The sequence below is a fragment of the Schistocerca americana genome, chromosome 11 (assembly GCF_021461395.2).
Source record: "Schistocerca americana isolate TAMUIC-IGC-003095 chromosome 11, iqSchAmer2.1, whole genome shotgun sequence".
Lineage (NCBI taxonomy): Eukaryota > Metazoa > Arthropoda > Insecta > Orthoptera > Acrididae > Schistocerca > Schistocerca americana.
This window is the reverse complement of record NC_060129.1, coordinates 80,770,880-80,791,722: the sequence shown is the minus strand read 5'-3', so window position 1 is coordinate 80,791,722 and position 20,843 is coordinate 80,770,880. Positions and strand designations below refer to the sequence as shown.

Sequence of the window (20,843 nt, the reverse complement as noted above, 5' to 3'; positions counted from 1 at the left end):
AGCCACGGGTCGTAACACATCTGAAATGTAACGTCCACTATTCAAAGTGCCGTCAGTGCGAACAAGAGGTGACTGAGGCGTGTAAGCAGTGTCACCCCATACCATAGCGATGACGAATACACGCTTCCAATGTGCGTTCATCGCGATGTCGCCAAACACGGTGCTGTAAACAGAACCTGGATTCAAGTGAAAAAATGACGTTTTGCCATTCGTGCACCTAGCTTTGTCGTCGAGTACACCATCGCAGGCGCTCCTGTCTGTGATGCAGCGTCAAGTGTAACCGCAGCCACGGTCTCCGAGCTGATAGTCCGTGCTGCTGCAAACGTCGTCGGACTGCTCATGCAGATGGTTGTTGTCTTGCAAACGTCCCCATTTGTTGACTCAGGGATCGAGACGTGGCTGCACGATCCAGTACAGCCGTGCGGATAAGATGCCTGTTATCTCGACTGCTAGTGATACGAGGCCGTTGGGATTCAGCACGGCGTTCGGTATTACCCTCCTGAACCCACCGATTGCATATTTGCTAACAGTCATTGGATCTCCACCGACGCAAGCAGCAATGTTGCGATACGATAAACCACAATCACGATAAGCTACAATCCGACCTTTCTCAAAGTCGGTAACGTGATGGTACGCATTTCTCCTCTTTACACGAGGCATCACAACAACATTTCACCAGGCAACGCCGGTCATCTGCTGTTTGTGTATGAGAAATCAGTTGGAAACTTTCCTCATGTCATAACATTGTAGGTGTCGCCACCGGTGCCAACCTTGTGTGAATGCTCTGAAAAACTAATCATTTGAATATCACAGCATCTTCTTCCTCTCGGTTAAATTTCGCGTCTGTAGCACGTAATGTTCGTGGTGTAGCAATTTTAATGGCCAGTAGTGTAGATGTCTCCATTCTTTGTGTTGCTGTTTTGTTTCGGGTGGAACGTCTGTCACCCGTGTTTAATTTTGAGTAACAATTTAGCTTACAATTTTATCATTTTCATTAGTGTACTACTCGAGGAAATTGGAAGCAACGGCTACTCGATTAGTTTTTTGTATCTATGTCAGCATTCTCGGTTTCCAGTGTGAGCACAAATTCTAGTATTTAAGCATTCCTTAAGAATTTTTTAAACAGTACTTAATGAAATTTGGGGAAACACATTACATCGGGAACAAATTGTAAAACATCTGTTGTCTAGAGCCGTTGCAAAAACGTTCTACAACACATCTTCAGAGATAAGTCACAATTACCCACATCACACTACGTCACAAATGTAAGTACTGCCGTCTTCAAATGCTTCAAATCATTTTTGTACCATTTCATCACTTAGTGTTTGTTCCATAAATTTCACTAACCTGCCAATTACTTTCACCTACTATCATGCCTTTCACACACAGAAAGCTTATCACTGTGCATATTTCACACTCGATGGCAGGTCCAGTTAACTGTGGCAGATGGAGTCGGGATAAATGTTATCATTGTGGTATCTTTGGATATGTAACAGGCATAGGAGTCGGGACGTGAGTGCAGGTTGTCACCACAGCAATGCAGTGTGGCAATACTTATAAGTGGTACTTCCTTGTAAACGTGTTTCGTGCCTGCACAAGTTAGTTGTGTTAGTTGTGCAGTTTGCATTATTGTTTGCAGTTGCAGCGACTCCACAAGTGCCGAACTTAATGGTGCAGTTTGTAAGGTATTACAAACAGTTGGTTCGGCATACCTCGAAGAAGCTTTAGGAGGTGACTTGTACGGTAACTGTTAACAGGAAAGATGACACTGTTGTAGATAAATATTTAGAGCATCCTTCCTGATATGAGACACAGGAAATATTAATAATAGCGACAAAATTAGAAGGTGAGTAGCATGCAATTTAGAAATTGGTAAGTTGAAAATTATTGCACCTAACAAGCAATATCCAGCTTAAAAAAAGATGGAAAAAAAAATTACTACTCAAAGATGATTTGTAGCTCCTTTTCGGTAAATGATGCGAGAAGAAAGTGAGTTTTTCATGAGCTTCCCAAGTGAACAAATTAATTGCTGCAGCTTGCGAAGAGCTTCAACAAAATTGGTTTGTAATATGGTGCGTGACAGTTTGGAATACTTATTCCTTGTCCTCAAGTCAAGATTAATGAACTGACCACATACTTATAATGCAACTTTTTGAAGTCCCTTTGGAATGTGCACACTTGGAAAGCTGACAACTTCATCACGAAAATGGCATTGATCTCTTAAGAGATGGATTTTGTGTCGGTCATTGACACAAGTCGCTCTGTTTTAGACATTCTGTTGACAGTAACTATGACATACACAGCACCCTAAACTACAAGGTCATGTTATTGACAAGTGAGGTGATAGATAGTTCATCATTGTAGGAGAATATGGTAACAAAATTCCGACCAAATGAGACACACACCACAGTACAGGGTGCCCAAACAGTTGCATCATTATACAGTGCAAACTCACTCTGGTGCCAACACCGGCATGTATTGTCACATGCAAACAATAGTAAAGGTGCCGAATGGCATCCTTTGATAGATCGTCCAGAGCATCTTGTACCTTTTGTTGCAGCTTGGCGATGGTTGTTGTGGGCTCTGGAGAACGAATAAGTTTCTGCTGCACAGTGTTCCATTAGTATGAAGATAGTATCTGTTCATTCGGACATGTCCAAAGGAACAGACACCGTGGTGATCTTTCAGGTCTCTAAGAATGAAATTACAATGAAATCCAGACCATTTTAGCTTCTTACAGGCATTGATAAATATCGACGGGGACAGTTGAAATTGTGTGCACGTGTGCCCTGACTGGGACTCGAACCCAGGGTCTCCTGCTTACATGGCAGACGCTCTATCCGACCAAACCATTGAGGACGTAGAGGATAGTGATACTGCAGGAACTGATCTCTGGCACCCTCCCCAAGAGACCCACATTACCAACTTACTGTCCACACACTACATTTGTAGTGCCCCTGCTCACTATACTCATTACTCGTGGCAGTCAATCTGCCAAATCCTGTAAGAGTTTGAGCAATGTGAGTGCATCCGCACTGAAGATGATCATTGGCCAGTAAGCTTCATCTATATGAAGATGGTATCTGTTCCTTCGGACATGTCTGAAAGAACAGACACCATGGTGATCTTGAAGCTCCTGAAGAATGAAATTTCACTACACACACACACACACACACACACACACACACACACACACACACACACCCCTGTAAGCAGCTAAAATATATATAATATCTCTCTCTCTCTCTCTCTCTCTCTGTCTGTCTGTGTGTGTGTGTGTGTGTGTGTGTGTGTGTGTGAAACAGCTTGACTGCCCTGCTAGTAGTTAAAAAGACTGCAAGAAAGAAAATGGAACTGCACATTTTCACAGCACAGCATCCCCCCCTCTCTCACCCCTCGCCTTGCAGTTGAATTTAACACAAAACCTGTACATTGTTGTTTAAACAGAAATAGACTGTGTCTGTCTGAATGTGTATTAGTGTATCTTTCAAAAATTTGAAGTAGATAAGGTAATAACTCGTAGAGATCTATTTCATACAAATTCTGTAAGTTTTATCATGATTTTGAGTCCCTTACCTTGAAAATGGGTGAAACTGAAATGCAGAGCTGAAATTTGTGTTCTGACACAATTCACAGGTATACAGCAGATTAGGATGTATATCTAATTCCCATACATATTTCACAGTTGTGAAACAATACCAGATTAGCTAGCAGTTCTACTGTAAGCTTCCCACCCTCCCTGCGCTCTCTCTCTCTCTCTCTCTCTCTCTCTCTCTCTCTCTCTCTCTCTCTCTCTCTCTCGCGCGCTTGCACGCACACGCGCGCGCGTGCCCACACACACACACACACACACACACACACACACACACAGACAAATTGAACTGGTTGAATGGTAAGAGATTAAACTCACTCTCAGGACAGCAACACTTCAGATCCCAGGTCCCCATCTAATCATTTGGATCCAAGTTTCTTCTGGTTTCCTGAAATTGTCTAAGGCAGATGTTGAGATGGTTCCTTCAAAAAGTACACAACTGATTATGTTCCCAAACCTAAGCTTATGATCAGTCTCTTATGATCAAGTTGGTTACAGGGAAATAGATTCTAATCTTCCTTTTGTAGGAGACACCATTTTTACGAATAGTTATGTAGTGCTTTGTGGTGGCACATGCTAAGAAACATTTGCTTGTCATTGACACAATGGAGCATATTCTCTGCAGGTATCAGCAGATGGGCTGAAGCAAGAAGCTACACAAAAACTACACTCCTGGAAATTGAAATAAGAACACCGTGAATTCATTGTCCCAGGAAGGGGAAACTTTATTGACACATTCCTGGGGTCAGATACATCACGTGATCACACTGACAGAACCACAGGCACATAGACACAGGCAACAGAGCATGCACAATGTCGGTACTAGTACAGTGTATATCCACCTTTCGCAGCAATGCAGGCTGCTATTCTCCCATGGAGACGATCGTAGAGATGCTGGATGTAGTCCTGTGGAACGCCTTGCCATGCCATTTCCACCTGGCGCCTCAGTTGGACCAGCGTTCGTGCTGGACGTGCAGACCGCGTGAGACGACGCTTCATCCAGTCCCAAACATGCTCAATGGGGGACAGATCTGGAGATCTTGCTGGCCAGGGTAGTTGACTTACACCTTCTAGAGCACGTTGGGTGGCACGGGATACATGCGGACGTGCATTGTCCTGTTGGAACAGCAAGTTCCCTTGCCGGTCTAGGAATGGTAGAACGATGGGTTCGATGATGGTTTGGATGTACCGTGCACTATTCAGTGTCCCCTCGACGATCACCAGTGGTGTACGGCCAGTGTAGGAGATCGCTCCCCACACCATGATGCCGTGTGTTGGCCCTGTGTGCCTCGGTCGTATGCAGTCCTGATTGTGGCGCTCACCTGCACGGCGCCAAACACGCATACGACCATCATTGGCACCAAGGCAGAAGCGACTCTCATCGCTGAAGACGACACATCTCCATTCGTCCCTCCATTCACGCCTGTCGCGACACCACTGGAGGCGGGCTGCACGATGTTGGGGTGTGAGCGGAAGACGGCCTAACGGTGTGCGGGACCGTAGCCCAGCTTCATGGAGATGGTTGCGAATGGTCCTCGCCGATACCCCAGGAGCAACAGTGTCCCTAATTTGCTGGGAAGTGGCGGTGCGGTCCCCTACGGCACTACGTAGGATCCTACGGTCTTGGCGTGCATCCGTGCGTCGCTGCGGTCCGGTCCCAGGTCGACGGGCACGTGCACCTTCCGCTGACCACTGGCGACAACATCGATGTACTGTGGAGACCTCACGCCCCACGTGTTGAGCAATTCGGCGGTATGTCCACCAGGCCTCCCGCATGCCCACTATATGCCCTCGCTCAAAGTCCGTCAACTGCACATACGGTTCACGTCCACGCTGTCGCGGCATGCTACCAGTGTTAAAGACTGCGATGGAGCTCCGTATGCCACGGCAAACTGGCTGACACTGACGGCGGCGGTGCACAAATGCTGCGCAGCTAGCGCCATTCGACGGCCAACACCGCGGTTCCTGGTGTGTCCGCTGTGCCGTGCGTGTGATCATTGCTTGTACAGCCCTCTCGCAGTGTCTGGAGCAAGTATGGTGGGTCTGACACACCGGTGTCAATGTGTTCTTTTTTCCATTTCCAGGAGTGTATTTAGGCCCAGAGTAAATGAAACTATACAGGGTTTATGTAGTAAAGATACCACAACAGGGTGAGAGGATAATCAGGGGGAAAAAAAATCCTTTGTGAAAGCGTAATTTGTGAATTAAGAAGTTATATGTGGGATTGGGGGGGAGGGGGAGGGGGAGGAGGAGGAGGAGGAGGAGGAGGAGGAGGAGAGGTCATCCAACGACACAAGGATAAAGCATGGACAGGAAATACAAGCAAAAATGTGTGGTAGGTGTATACGACTAAGTTGGGAAAACCTCGTCGTCAGTTTTGTGCTATACAGAGGGGTCCAAAAAAAAAAAAAAAAAAAATGTATCCACTGTTTTTGTAACTTAAAGACCAATTTAAAGATATCACTGTAGGTGTTCGAAATGGTCACCATTAACATCCACACACAAATGATGCTGCCGAACTGCAGCACGAACTACTGACTGCAACGTGTTCAGTTGGATATTTGCACACGAATGTACGACGGATTCTCAAAGTTCATCCAATGTGCGTGGCATTTGTTGATAAACGACGTCCTTTAGTGTTCCCCACAGGTAAAAGTCCACAGGAGTTAGGTCTGGGTAACGCGGTGGATACTCCACAGCACCTCTACGGCCTATCCATCTTCCTGGTAGATTTTCGTCGAGATACGCCTTAACACGATTTTGGTAGTGGGCTGGGGCACCATCTCATTGAAAGTAGAGTCTTTCGTCTCCATACAAGTCTCGGATGGCAGGTAAAATGTATGTCTGAAGCTTCTGAAGGTACACCTCACCGGTAACTGTGCCGTCAAAGAAGAATGGCCCAATCGAGCCCCATTAAGACAACCCACACCACACATTTACTCCTGGCAAATTCACGGCTTCGTCTACAAGGATGTTTGGATTTTCGGCAGCCCAGTAGATGCAATTGTGGCGATTTACTGTACCGTTGAGTTTGAACTGTGCCTCATCAGACCACACAATCATCCCTGCAAACTCTTCATCACTGCGCACCATGTTAGTAAACAACTCGCAGTACTCCATTCTACAATCTGGGTCGTCCTCATTCATTGCGTGTAGCAGTCGTGGAATGTAGCACTTCCACTTTGCTGTCTTCAAAATTCACCGAACACTTGAACGACTCACTCCAGTTTCACAGGCACACTGTCTCACAGACTTCTGTTGTGAGTGAGTGAATTGTTGTAACACATGATGGGAGTGAGCTGGACTCGTTACTGTTACAGGTCGTCCAGATCATTGTTCGTGTACTACTTTAACACAGCCTTCGGCTTCAAATTTGTCTCGAATGCGACGAATCCTTAAACGTGTCAGTGGCTCTGTTTGATACTCATTTCGCCATTGCCGTTGAACCTCATTAATGTTTTCGTACTTAAAATACCACTTCAAAACTGACTTCCTTTCATCGAATGTACGCCTTGCGCCAGCCATGTTTACTCGAGTAACTAGGTACAACTAAGAACAAAACACTGACTATCTGGCGACTGTCATCTGACAAAACAAAACAATGCAATACAACGCTTGTGTTGCGATTGCCGTAACTACCAACTATTACACTACCAAAGATGAGACAACTCCGTCAATTAGTTTGCCAGTTATGGACTTTTAAACGGTGGATACATTTTTTTGGACCCCTCTGTATTACCAGAGTCTTTATGTCACCATTTCCTTCGGCCCATTGCTTCCTTCTTAGTGTTGCTATGTACTGCTGCTGTCTGTTACATTATCCAGGATCTGAAACCTTTTCTCACATCATCTTCCCTTCCACAAAAGTCTTAGGACTGTTTTTATAAGCCCCTCATTCTTTCTTAATATATGTCCAATCCAGTTTTTTTAAATTATGTTCAGCAATTGTCTTTGCTCTTCCACTCTTCATTTTTAACTCTACCCATCAAACTTATTCTTTCCACCCTCCAGCCTGTGCACATCGCAAAAGCCTCCAGCTTTTCTTTCATTCTTTCTGTGTCCACATTTCAGTACCATACTCCATACAAAACATTTTATTTGTCTTTTCCTCAAATGTTTGACCATATTGCTACATAAAATTCTTCTCTGCTTATAAACTATAAGTGAAAAAAAAACCACACACACACACACACACACACACACACACACACACATTGAAAGACTTATCCGAATGGGATGGAAATAGATAGATGGGATGTACATGCACAGACAAACAAAGAAATACGATTTCAGAAAAATTGTTTGTTTTATTCAAGAGAAAGAGCTTCAAAAATTGAGCGAGTCAATAATGTGTTGGTCCACCCCTGGCTTTTATGCGAGCAGTTATTCAGCTTGGCACTGATTGATAGTTGTTGGATATCTTCCTGAGGGATATTGTGCCAAATCGTCAAACTAGCACAATGCATTGACAAAATGCCGAGGTGGTTGGAGGGCCGTGCCCATAATGCTCCAGACATTCTTTGTTTGAGAGAGCTGGTGATCTTGCTGGCCGTGGTGGGGTTTGCCAAGCATCAAGACAAGCAGCAGAAACTCTCACAGCGAGCAGGCAGGCATTATCTTGCCGAAATGTTAGCCGAGGATGACTTACCGTGAAGGACAACAAAATGGGACTTAGAATGTTTCCTTGCACCATCCTGACATTGCACTGTCCTGTGGAAGGCCGGAGCAGCTATGAACCGCCCAACTCACCTTCTGTGCACACGTCATTTTGACTCACTCTGGTACCAGTGGCAGGAATTGTAGGCATATAAGTGGGAAATACTGCCAGTCCCGGCAGTCATTAGTTTTACTCGTGACGACGATGGCAGAGCTAGCCATCGAAAGCTAGAGAATTTTATTCGAATTGTCGTGGCTTGAAAACTAAAGATTTTATTGGGACTTAGAAAATCTTCGACTACAGCTGTGCTGTAATAGTGCTGCAGATGGCAACCAAAAGGGTTCTACTATGAAAACCGCAGACCACCACTCCTAGTTCTCAGGCCGTAAGGCAGGCGACAATCAGTTTGATATCCCACACCTCTCCAGACTATCTCCAGCCTGGGATCTCATCGACTGGAGTACAATTGTCGTCACTGACGAGTCCTACTTCGAACTGAGCTTCAGTGACCGGCGGTCTGATGCGGTGGTGTCTCCACGTACCGCAGTTTCGGGACAGACTGTGCTGTTGCACAGTCGAACTGTGGTCCACGAACTGCATTCTGGACAGTGCCTGAATGTCACAACCACATCTGTGTGGAATTGTGCAGTATGGATTAAAGAGATACCACCAGTTTGGCCAAAGGTCTGGAATTCAGCAGATGTACACACATCAAAAAATGTTTTGCATCACCCCGGTTCCCAGAACTCCTGAAGATAGACATTGACTGTGGATATTGTATCACAGACAAAGTCCCTTTGACTGTTCAGAGATGTCACTAAACCCACCCGAGGATGTAAACGACTGTGCACGAGCAGCGTCTATTAGACGGAGGGGATCTGACAGCCGATCAGTTCCAGCCATTCTACCAGGAAGGAGGTACACGGCTTGTGTTGTCTGTAGTTCAGCTGTGGCTAGACGGTCAATACCGCAGTTCGATTGTATCTGCATTGTTACTTTTTGCCGGGAAGGGCTCTCGACAAGGGAAGTGTCCAGGTGTCTCAGAGTGAACCAAAGCGATGTTTTTCGGACATGGAGGAGATACAGAGAGACAGGAACTATCGATGTCATGCCTCGCTCAGGCCACCTGAGGGCTACTACTGCAGTGGATGACTGCTACCTACTGATCACGGCTCGGAGGAACCCTGACTGCAATGCCACCGTGTTGAATAATGCTTTTCTCGTAGCCACAGGACATCATATTAAGACTCAAACTGTACACGATAGGCTGCACGATGTGCAACTTCACTCCCGACGTTCTCGGCGAGGTCCATCTTTGCAACCACGACACCGTGCAGCGCGGTACAGATGAGCCCGACAACGTGCCGAATGGACCGTCCAGGATTGGCATCGTGTTCTCTTCACCTACGAGTGTCACTTATGCCTCCAACTAGACAATAGTCAGAGACGTGTTTGGAGGAAACCCGGTCAGGCCGAATGCCTTAGACGTACTGCCCAGCGAGTGCAGCGAGGTGGAGGTTCCCTGATGTTTTGGGGTGGCATTATGTGGAGTCGACTTATGCCCCTGGCGGTCACGGAAGGTGCCGTAACGCCTGTAAGACACGTGAATGACATCCTCCGACCAATAGTGCAACCGTATCGGCAGCATATTGGTAAGGCATTCATCTTCACGGATGACAATTCGCGCCACCATCGTGCACATCTTGTGAATGGCTTCCTTCACGATAATGACATCACTCGACTAGAATGGTCGACATGTTCTCCGGACGTGAACCCTATCAAACGTGCCTGGTATAGATTGAAAAGGGCTGTTTATGGACGACGTGACCCACCAACCACTCTGAGGGGTCTGTGCCAAATCGCCGTTGATGAGTGGGACAATCTGGACCGACAGTGCCTCGATGAACTTGTGGATAGTATTCCACGACAAATACAGGCATACATCAATGCGAGAGGACATGCTGCTGGGTATCAGACGTACCGGTGTGTGCAACAATCTGGACCATCACCTCTGAAGGTCTCACTGTATTATGGTACAGCAAGCAATGTGTGGTTTTCATGAGCAATAAAAAGGGCGGAAATGATGTTTATGTTGATCTCTGTTCCAATTTTCTGTACAGGTGCGGGAACTCTCGGAAGTGAGGTGATGCGAAACTTATTTTTGATGTGTGTAAATTGTGGTCCACAGTCTGTTACAGTGGACTCGGGAACCCCCTCGAGGGGAAAAATATCTACCAGTGCTCGGATAGTCAGAACTGAAGAAGTAGAGGCCATTTTTGTCACAAAGAGAATCCAGTATGTGTGTGTACTGCGATGAGCTGAGTGGCTCCCAGGAAAGGGCCAGCAAAGTCGAGATGAATACGGACCTGTGAGGTCGTGTTTAGAATATGATCTGAGCAATTGTTCAAAAGCCCTGATAACCGGTAAAAGAACATCGGGGGAATAGTGTTTCAACTTCAACAGTCGTGTCATCGGGGGAATGAACTGACACTTCATGACGGACCGGAGCCGAGGCGTAGGACTGCTTATGTACTTGATTGGTACACTAAAATCTGCCCTCCCTGAATAGTCCCTATAATCTCACAATCCTTTTTCGATACGATTCAGAAGTGAGTTTGTTGCAATTGAAGAACTCTCGACGGGCTGCCGTCGTGTGGACTTGCAAGTCAAACTGTCGCCTAGGCTAGACTTCAGGGTGACATAGGTGATGCTGTGAGACTTACATTCCAAACGGAGCTGTCGGATTAGTTGGTAGATAGTGGGGCTAGCATCAGCCAGAAAGAACACACATTGCTCTGTGTCACCTGTGATGCCGTGGACTGGGAAGTGCCCTTCTGTGTGTGCTATGTAGCACGGCAGTGGTTCCATCTTGCAATCGAGTTGCCGAAAGGGTGGCACTATCGCCCTCATGTTGCTCACCGACGAGTCGATTTGGGGATGCGTGCTGTAATGTCTGGTGCCAAATGAGTGATTGCTGCAGAGTTAGGCAATCACCGGGTATGTGAGGTCCGAGGGTTCTATTGCCATGACCATTGCAAAAATCTGGACTGCAGAACAGAGGCTACTTCTAACAGTGCGTGATCAATACTTAAATCCTTGTCACGAGTGTTATATCTGGACCCAGATGTAACCAGACTTAAAGACAGACAACACTTGAAGGTCTTTATTAATAAAGCACTGATAAATGAACAAGGTTCATCAGTCAATACACACAGAATAGTTGAAATGATATCATAGTGAACAATGCAGAGTTAGTAGTTAATTAAGTAAACCAAGAAAACAACAGTGCAGGAGTTCTGGGTGATGTAAAGGCAAAATGAATAATCATTTCTTTATCGATCAAACTGAATTAATATTGTGACTAAATTTAATAAAGTTCCATTCTGCAGTAACTCTCATTAGGCGGAATGAAAGGAGTGACAGTAAAAAGATATCGGAAGTCGGCAGTCAAAAGTTAATGTCAGGCTAGGTTGTTGTTGTTGTTGTTGTTGTTGTTGTGGTCTTCAGTCCTGAGACTGGTTTGATGCAGCTCTCCATGCTACCCTATCCTGTGCAAGTTTCTTCATCTCCCAGTACCTACTGCAACCTACTTCCTTCTGAATCTGCGTAGTGTATTCATCTCTCGGTCTCCCTCTACGATTTTTACCCTCCACGCTGCCCTCCAATGCTAAATTTGTGATCCCTTGATGCCTCAGAACATGTCCTACCAACCGGTTCCTTCTTCTAGTCAAGTTGTGCCACAAACTCCTCTTCTCCCGAATTCTATTCAATACCTCCTCATTAGTTATATGATCTACCCATCTAATCTTCAGCATTCTTCTGTAACACCACATTTCGAAAGCTTCTATTCTCTTCCTATCCAAACTATTTATTATCCATGTTTCACTTCCATACATGGCTACACTCCATACAAATACTTTCAGAAACGACTTCCTGACACTTAAATCTATACTCGATGTTAACAAATTTCTCTTCTTCAGAAACGCTTTCCTTGCCATTGCCAGTCTACATTTTATATCCTCTCTACTTCGACCATCATCAGTTATTTTGCTCCCGAAATAGCAAAACTCCTTTACTACTTTAAGTGTCTCATTTCCTAATCTAATTCCCTCAGCATCACCCGACTTAATTCGACTGCATTCCATTATCCTCGTCTTGCTTTTGTTGATGTTCATCTTATATCCTCCTTTTGAGACACTGTCCATTCCGTTCAACTGCTCTTCCAAGTGCTTTGCTGTCTCTGACAGAATTACAATGTCATTGGCGAACCTCAAAGTTTTTATTTCTTCTCCATGGATTTTAATACCTACTCCAAATTTTTCTTTGTTTCCTTTACTGCTTGCTCAATATACAGATTGAATAACATTGCGGAGAGGCTACAATCCTGTCTCACTCCCTTCCCAACCACTGCATCCCTTTCATGCCCCTCGACTCTTATAACTGCCATCTGGTTTCTGTACAAATTGTAAATAGCCTTTCGCTCCCTGTATTTCACCCCTGCCACCTTTAGAATTTGAAAGAGTATTCCAGTCAACATTGTCAAAAGCTTTCTCTAAGTCTACAAATGCTAGAAATGTAGGTTTTCCTTTCCTTAATCTTTCTTCTAAGATAAGTCGTAAGGCCAATATTGCCTCACGTGTTCCAATATTTCTACGGAACCCAAACTGATCTTCCCCGAGGTCGGCTTCTACCAGGTCAGGCTAGGTAAATGACTGAAAAATTCTGAAGTCCGTCAAGCAGCCACATGCTAAATTATACTCTGTCTCGGTGTAAATCAGCACAGGAGTCGAACAGTGCACTGAAAGGAAGTCCCGTCCGGCGAGCTGTAGGTCGCAGCGACGACATCTCGGTGTGACGGTGGTGACGATTCCACGGATGCGGGCTGCAACGTGACTGCCGCCGAGAGCTGTGTCGAGGGCCTAAACGGTCGCTAGCTGTATTTCCGATTGTCCGCAGTCGTACCCTTCGAGGCCGGAAGCAGTGCGGGATGCTCGTGCTGCCAGTTTACGTGCACGAGTATAAGTGTGCCGGCCAGTCCGGGCCGAGACAGTCCGTCTACCGAGATGCGGAGCTCGTACCGTGTTTGCCCGGCGGCTGCAGTGTCGCCACTGCCGCGCGACGTGTACCGGCCGGGCCGATGCCTCGAGACGTGCCGTTTGCACCGAGTAGCCTTTGCAGCACAGCACTCTGCAATGGGGTATTGTGTATTACCAGTATACACCGTCTGTCTGTGCCTATTCGTCGTAACTGATAACTTAGTGGTAATCGAACCGATGTAGAAGGGTGAATACCGTTTTCGTAACAGCCGATACACGACGTTTCATTTTACAGGTGGGTCTCGCTTTGATGGCATATGTGTTGCCATGTACTGGGCTGGTGTAGATGGCGGTAGGAGGGTGTGTGGGTAAAGTCTTACGCCGGGGATGTCACGGAGGTAGTGTAGGGAAATGGGTGCAGGTGCAGCGTAGGACGGGGCCAGGATATTGTGGAGATTTGGGCGGGGAGGTCAACGGTAAACTATTCTAGGTGTGGTGGGCAAAATATCAGACAGAACGTACGTCATTTCTCGGAACAATTGTAAGAAACGAAAACTTAGACCATTTGAAGTGGTCGATAAGTACACTCGAGACTAGTATAGTAGTGAGTTACAATAGGTGTCCTCTTGTGTTCATTTTTGGAGGTATGAGCAGTACCAGGATTGAGTGGTATGGTCCAGGAATCCGATTTTGATCTAGGTTGGTGGGGTATCACATCCAATGAAGGCCAAGGTTAGAATGGTGATGTATTGCTGTAAAGAGTGTGCTTATGAACAGATATGTTTTCATTAAACACCAAGGCTGCATGGGAGGGAATGTTTGACAAGGAAAGTATGGCAACTGTCACAATCTAAGTGCTGTTGTTTGTAGATTTTACGTGAATAGAAGTGTGTGGCTGAACTTGGTGAGGGTGAAATGAACGTAGAGGGAAGTGGCGTGAGATTTGGAATAGAACTGTGTGAAGTTTAATTGGGAGAATGTATGAATGAGACTCCAAAAATTTCAATAGCTCAGCCTCACCACGAGTTCATACGGCAAAGACATCACCAGTGTATCCTATCCGATCCAGGGGCCGGAGGCTTACGGAGCCCGAGAAAGCCCTCTCTGACCGGCCGTGAGAAATGTCGATTATTTTCCTTTACTGCTACACAAAAATTTGTGAGTATATTTCAGCACATTCGTCACCAAAATTTTGCTTTAGAATTCGTGGAACCCATTCATTTGTGCATCACATTCTGTACATCACATCGAGGATAACAACCTACAGGGGTGTGAAGTGAGTGTACATTACAAAAAGACAAGAAATCGTATAAACTTACTATTTACATTGTATTGACAACACGCTGTCACTAGATGTTGTCCGTGCTAAATTTAGTGAAGTAAATTAGAAAGGAAGCTGCTAATTACATAAACTGCTGCCTTTTCAGTTGTACTATATTGGTGCAGTTAATGAACTACTGGGGATTTAAAATCTACTTCACTCGATACGTGTTACTCGGAATAAAATAGTTACTATATCTGTAAATGCCAGTCATGTTGACAGTGAATTACTCTTTGTCGTGCAGCTTTACAATCGACACTGACATTTGTGATGCCCCCTACGGGGGCACAGGGCATTCGGGAGAACTCGCCATCCGTCTCTGACTTTGGCCGTTTGCCTCAATTCTGCCCACGTCTTGCCAACTTGTTTTGCTTCACCTTCCACTGTCCTCTCCCGTGTGTTCCTGTGTCTTCCTCTCTTACTCATTCTGTGGGGATTCCATTCCAATGGCTCCATCTGGTTTTCTCAATGTGTGCCCCAACCATCCCCACTTTCTCTCTCTTTCTATAGGTATCTGGTTTGTTATTCCCCAGAGCTCCTCATTACATATTTTTTGTGGCCACCAGATATTCGTGATGTGTCAGAAACATCTATTTACGAAGCTTTGTAACTGGGATGTTATCTTTTTATCCATTTTTCCAGTTTTCACTGGTGTACATAAGGACACCCTTCAAATTTGTATTAAAAATACAGATTTTTGTTTTGTACCTGATATTTCTATTTTTCCATATTGGATACATTTGTATAAAGGCTGCATTTGCCTTTTTAATGCAGTTTTTCACATCGTCACCAGCTCCACCATCTTCCGTCACTATGCTACGCAGATACAGGAATGAGTAGGCAGTCTCCACCCACTGCTCCCTGTTGACAGTGGCACCTCTATGTTCCCTGAATTTTCACTCATTTCCTTTGTTTTGCCTGTATTTATCTTGAGGCCAGCAGTGTCTGCTTCTTCTTTCAGGAAGTTTAAATTAGCTTGCATATCCGTCAGCCTTTGAGCTAATAAAACTATGTCATCTGCAAAATCCAAATTCTCCAAATGTTCCTCGATCCCCGATTGGACTTCTCGTCTCCTGCCTGCTGTGACTCTTCTCGTAACTGAGTCTAGAACAAGTAGAAGTAGTGTTGGTGATAAAATGCAACCCTGCCGGACTCCAGTTGTTACTTTTATGGGATCTGTCATGTTTCCCTTGTGGAGCATACAACATTTGCAACCAACATATAGATCTTTTATGATGTTTAAGATTTTTTGCGGTATACCATACTTCCGCAACATCTGCCAGAGCACTTTGATTCACGGAATCGACGGCCTTTTGAAAATCAATGAATGCCAGGTTCATGGTTGCTTGGAATTCTTTGCTTTGTTCTAAAATGATCTTACGAGTGTTAATAAGACCAACACAATTTTGTTGTGCTCTAAAACCGGCCTGTTCTCCATGCAGTCACTTTTCAAGAGACACTTTAATTATGTTTAAAATAATTATGTTGAGGACCTTACTGGGCACTGACAACAATGTAATACCGTGCCATTTGTTACAATCTGACAAATTTCTCTTTTTTAGGAGCTTTACAACCAAACCATTTTTCCACTCCTTTGGAGATTGCTCTTCAAGTCAAATATCCTTCAGCAAGGGATGGAGCATTTTAACAGTACTTTCAATGTGGCAAAGTGTACGTGAAAGTTATTTTTGTGCCTTCAATTGGTACTGTCTAAGTCACAGTGTAAAGGAAACTGATTTGTATTGTCAAGAACAAGAACAATTAAGGAAGTGACTAAGAAATTGAGCACCCTTAAAAATGCCTCTACAAGGTTTACAGTTATTACTTTACACGATATGCTTCCTGCTTGCATCCATTGAATAAAGTATATTCACACTGTCCAGTCACATTAATGTGACAACCTGTCAAAAGCCTGAATAACGACCTTTTTCAGTGTGAGACAGGCGGAAAGAGTGTTGGTGACGTTTTTGAAGGTACTGACAGGAATGCTGAGTCGTACCGACTTCAGTTTCGTGGCCAGCTGAGCTAGATTCCTCAATTGTGGATCCGCAGTACGAACAGCTCGATCGAGGTCATCCTGAAAATTCTTGATTGGATTTAAATTTGGAGAGTTTGCTTGGCAGGGGAATTCGATAAACTCGTTCCAGTGCTCCCTGAATCACCGATGTAGGCTGCGAACTGTGTGGCACGTTGAACTATCCTGCAGGTAGATGCCGTGGTTGCCGAGGAGAAACAAACTGCACCTAAGGGTGGACACAGTCTGCAAGGATAGACGCATACTTGTGTCGATCCTTTATGCCTTCCGGAATGACGAGGTCACCCAGGGAATGTTGCGAAAACGTCCCTCAGACAGTAAGTAACGTTCCGACGATTATTGCAGGGTGCCTGCTTTCAGACATTACACGCTCTACGTGCCAGCGGCCATCTGATGGATGGAGTGTAAAACGTGATTTGTCTGAAAAAAAAAAAAAAAACATCTGTCGTCACTTTTGAGGAGAGCACGGCAGGTGCCATAACCCAATTTCCCAGAATTTCACTGAGGAAGAGGGGTCAAAATAAGTGTCTCGATTTACCATTTCTGAAAAAATTATGGTCACAGCTTTTGAGGTACTTTATACGCCTTTCGCTGCATAACAACCTCAGACGAAGTGGTGGCACATTATTTAGCATCACAGCTTCTTAATTTTGTGCCCCGTGTTCGAAACTTGATTATTACTTTTACTTTAGTTTTTCTTTTATATACTTATGTCTGTAGAAGATTACTACAAGAATGTTTTCAAGTGTATATTGATGTAATGTTGTCCTTATTCGTCTAGGAATTGAATTGTCTGTCAGGTGAATGAATTTAAAAAAAATGAGAAAATTACTTGAAATTGTTTTCAGTGAAATTCCTGTAGTGTATCTCGATACATAATGAATAGGGTGTGCCAGTTTTCAGAAAAGTGATCAGTCATGTGTGGTTTGCTGTAAAATTATTTCCAATGTGTGAAATTTTCACCAATGTTAATGATGCTTCTTTCCAAAGTGAGGTTCATATGAAGAAAAGTCACTGTAGCAAACCAGCCTTTGCACAATAATCGTGGTGTTTGGAACATCGGTGGTCCGAATGTTTCTACAATCACTATCATCTGATGGAATGCACCTAATCTTCCTGAAGAATAAACACTCGAACTTCAACATACCGTACAAACACATATACTGTAGAGGAAATGTGGGACACTTATTGTGAAATCCGGTTGTAATTTTACAGTTAATATAACACCCTTGTATCCCGTAAGTTGATAAGAAACAATCGTGTAGGAACCTTCTACAGATATGGATAGATAAAAAACAATAAATAAAAATGGTAAACGGGTTACGAACACAGGGTGCAAAATAAAGGAGCCACAAAGCTAACAACTGAGCCACCATTTTGTCTGAGGACATTGCACTATAAGAGGCATAATAAAGTACCTCGAAAATACCTCAAAAACTGTGACTGTCATTTTTTGAGAAATATGAGGGTGATTTCAAAACTTCTCGTGATCACCACAAGAGGTCAGTGTTAGCGCAATGAGTTTTTCACGTCATATTCATTCCACTGTTGCCTGTAAACACGTGCCACGTCTCGAAAGAGAGCTGTGGCGGTGACGTGGCTCTGATGTTGTTCCCGCGTTGTGAGTTGTGAAGATGGAAAAAATCAAGATTCGAGCAGTGATTAAAGAAAGGTGTGAAAGCAAAGGACATTCGTGCTGATTTCCAGAATACACTGAGGGACTCTGCTCCTTCATATTCAACCGCTGCCAAGTGGACAAATGAATTTAAATTTGGTCGGGAGAGCTTAGACGACAATCCGCGCAGTGGCCGGCCAAGTTGTGTCACTGCTTCAGAAATCATTGCAAAAGTACACAAAATGGTCACGGAGGATCGCCGATTGAAAGTGCACGAAACTGCTCACGCTTTCCAGATGTCATCTGAAAGGGTATATGAAAAAATTATCTGCAACACGGGTGCCGTGACTCTTGACAGTGGATCAAAAACATACGAGACTGGACATATCGGAACAATGTTTGGCCCATTTAGGAGAAACGAGCAAGATGTTTTGCACCAGTTTGTGACCACAGATGAAACTTGCGTGCCCTACTATACCCCAGAGACAAAACAACAGTCAGAGCAGTGGAAACATGCTGATTCTTCGCTACCAAAGAAAGCAAAGACAATTCCTTCAGCAGGAAAGGTCATGGCATCAGTGTTCTGAGATGCAAAGGGGATTCTGTTTGTAGATTATCTCCCCACTAGGCAAACAATTACTTGAGAATACTATGCTAATCTCCTGTGTCAATTGGTGAGTAGCAACTATCCTTTTCATAATATTGTTACATTCCATCCTGGATTTTCCAATGTGTGATTTTGCCATCTATATATTTGTTACACTTTTAGCTTTCCCTTCTTTGTTTGGCAATGGCTTGACATCTGAGCTCTCAATATTTATACAGCTACTTCTTTACTCCAAAGGTGTCTTTAATTTTCGGATGGGTGACATCCATATTTTGCATAATTATGCATATGTCTGCATCATTGCATTTCTCGTCCAGCCCTACCTGCTTTACCATTTTGTATTACATATCAATCTCATTTTTTTAGACATCTATGTTTCCTTTCACCTCCTTCATTTTTATATTTTCTCCTTTTGTGTATTAAATTCAATATTTCCTGTGTTGTTGAGTAATTTCTACTTGATATTGTTTTTCTGCATATTTGGTCCTCTGCTGCCTTCACAATTTCATGTCCAAAAGCTACCCATTTCTCTCCCATTGTACTACTTCCCTCTGTTTCAATCAGTTTTTGCCTAACCTCCACCTGAAGCACTCAATGACCTCTCATTTTTTGCAACTTATCTAGATCCTATTTCCTTAAATTGCTCCCTTGCTGCTAGTCCTTCTGTTATTCCAGTTTTTGTGCAGTTTATAACCAATAAATTGCATTCAGAGCCGAAATCTCTCACTGGAAATGTCCTGAAACTGAAAATCTGTCTTACCATTACATTATAATACCGGGTGATCAAAAAGTCAGTATAAATTTGAAAACTGAATAAATCACGGAATACTGTAGATAGAGAGGTACAAATTGACACACATGTTTGGAATGGCATGAGGTTTTATTAGAACCAAAAAAATACAAACGTTCAAAAAATGTCTGACTGATGGCGCTTCATTTGATCAGCGTAGCAATAATTAGCATAATAAACTAAGACAAAGCAAAGATGATGTTCTTTACAGGAAATGCTCAATATGTCCACCATCATTCCTCGACAATAGCTGTAGTCGAGGAATAATGTTGTGAACTGCACTGTAAAGCATGTCCGGAGTTACAGTGAGGCAGTGGCATCGGATGTTGTCTTTCAGGATACCTAGAGATGTCGGTCGATCACGATACACTTGCGACTTCAGGTAACCCCAAAGCCAATAATCGCATGGACTGAGGTCTGGGGAGCTGGGAGGCCAAGCATGACGAAAGTGGCGGCTGAGCACACGATCATCACCAAACGACGCGCATCTGTCGGACATTTTGTGAACTTTTTTTTTCCCATAATAAAACCCCATGTCATTCCAAGCATGTGTGTCAATTTTTACCTGTCTATCTACATTATTCCATGGTTTATTAAGGTTTCAAATTTATACTGACTTTTTGATCACCCGGTATTATGAAAAGGAAAGTTGCTACTCACCATATAGCAGAGATGCTGAGTTGCAGATAGGCACAAGAAAATGACTGTTACGAATAGAGCTTTATCAAAAACACACAAACATAACTCACCCACGCAAATGCAATCTCAGGCAACTGAGGCCTCAGTTGCCACAGTCATATGTATGAGTTGCATTTGCGTGCGTGTGCGTGTGCGTGTGTGTGTGTGTGTGTGTGTGTGTGTTTTGTCTAGACCTTACTACCTGATAGCTGTGCCTATCTGCAATGCAGCATCTCCGCCATAGGATGAGTAGCAACTTTTCTTTTCATAATATTGTTACATTCCATCCTAGATTTTCTATTGTTTGATTTTTACCATTATATGAACTATGTGAAACCTTAGAATGTCACCAGTTCTTTTCCAAGCATACAGTATTCTTATTGATTCTTAAACCAAGTATTCATGATGATCGAATTAGCGCTGTGCAGAATTCACCCAGGCAGCATATTCATCTGTTCCTTTTCCCCAGGCTATGTTCTAATATTTTCCTTCTCTTCCTACTCCTACTGTCA

The 20,843-nt window shown here is 44.1% G+C and overlaps 1 protein-coding gene across 1 annotated transcript in view; it reads left to right on the top strand.

Annotated features, from left to right (window-relative positions):
* The window catches only part of LOC124553253, a 286,386-nt gene that overhangs the window by 156,959 nt on the left and 108,584 nt on the right, over nt 1-20,843 (top strand). Inside the window, exons 14-15 of the mRNA XM_047127140.1 lie at nt 1,640-1,743; nt 13,206-13,414. Coding sequence (XP_046983096.1) covers nt 1,640-1,743; nt 13,206-13,414 — 313 coding nt within the window. The remainder of the gene's footprint in view (nt 1-1,639; nt 1,744-13,205; nt 13,415-20,843) is intronic.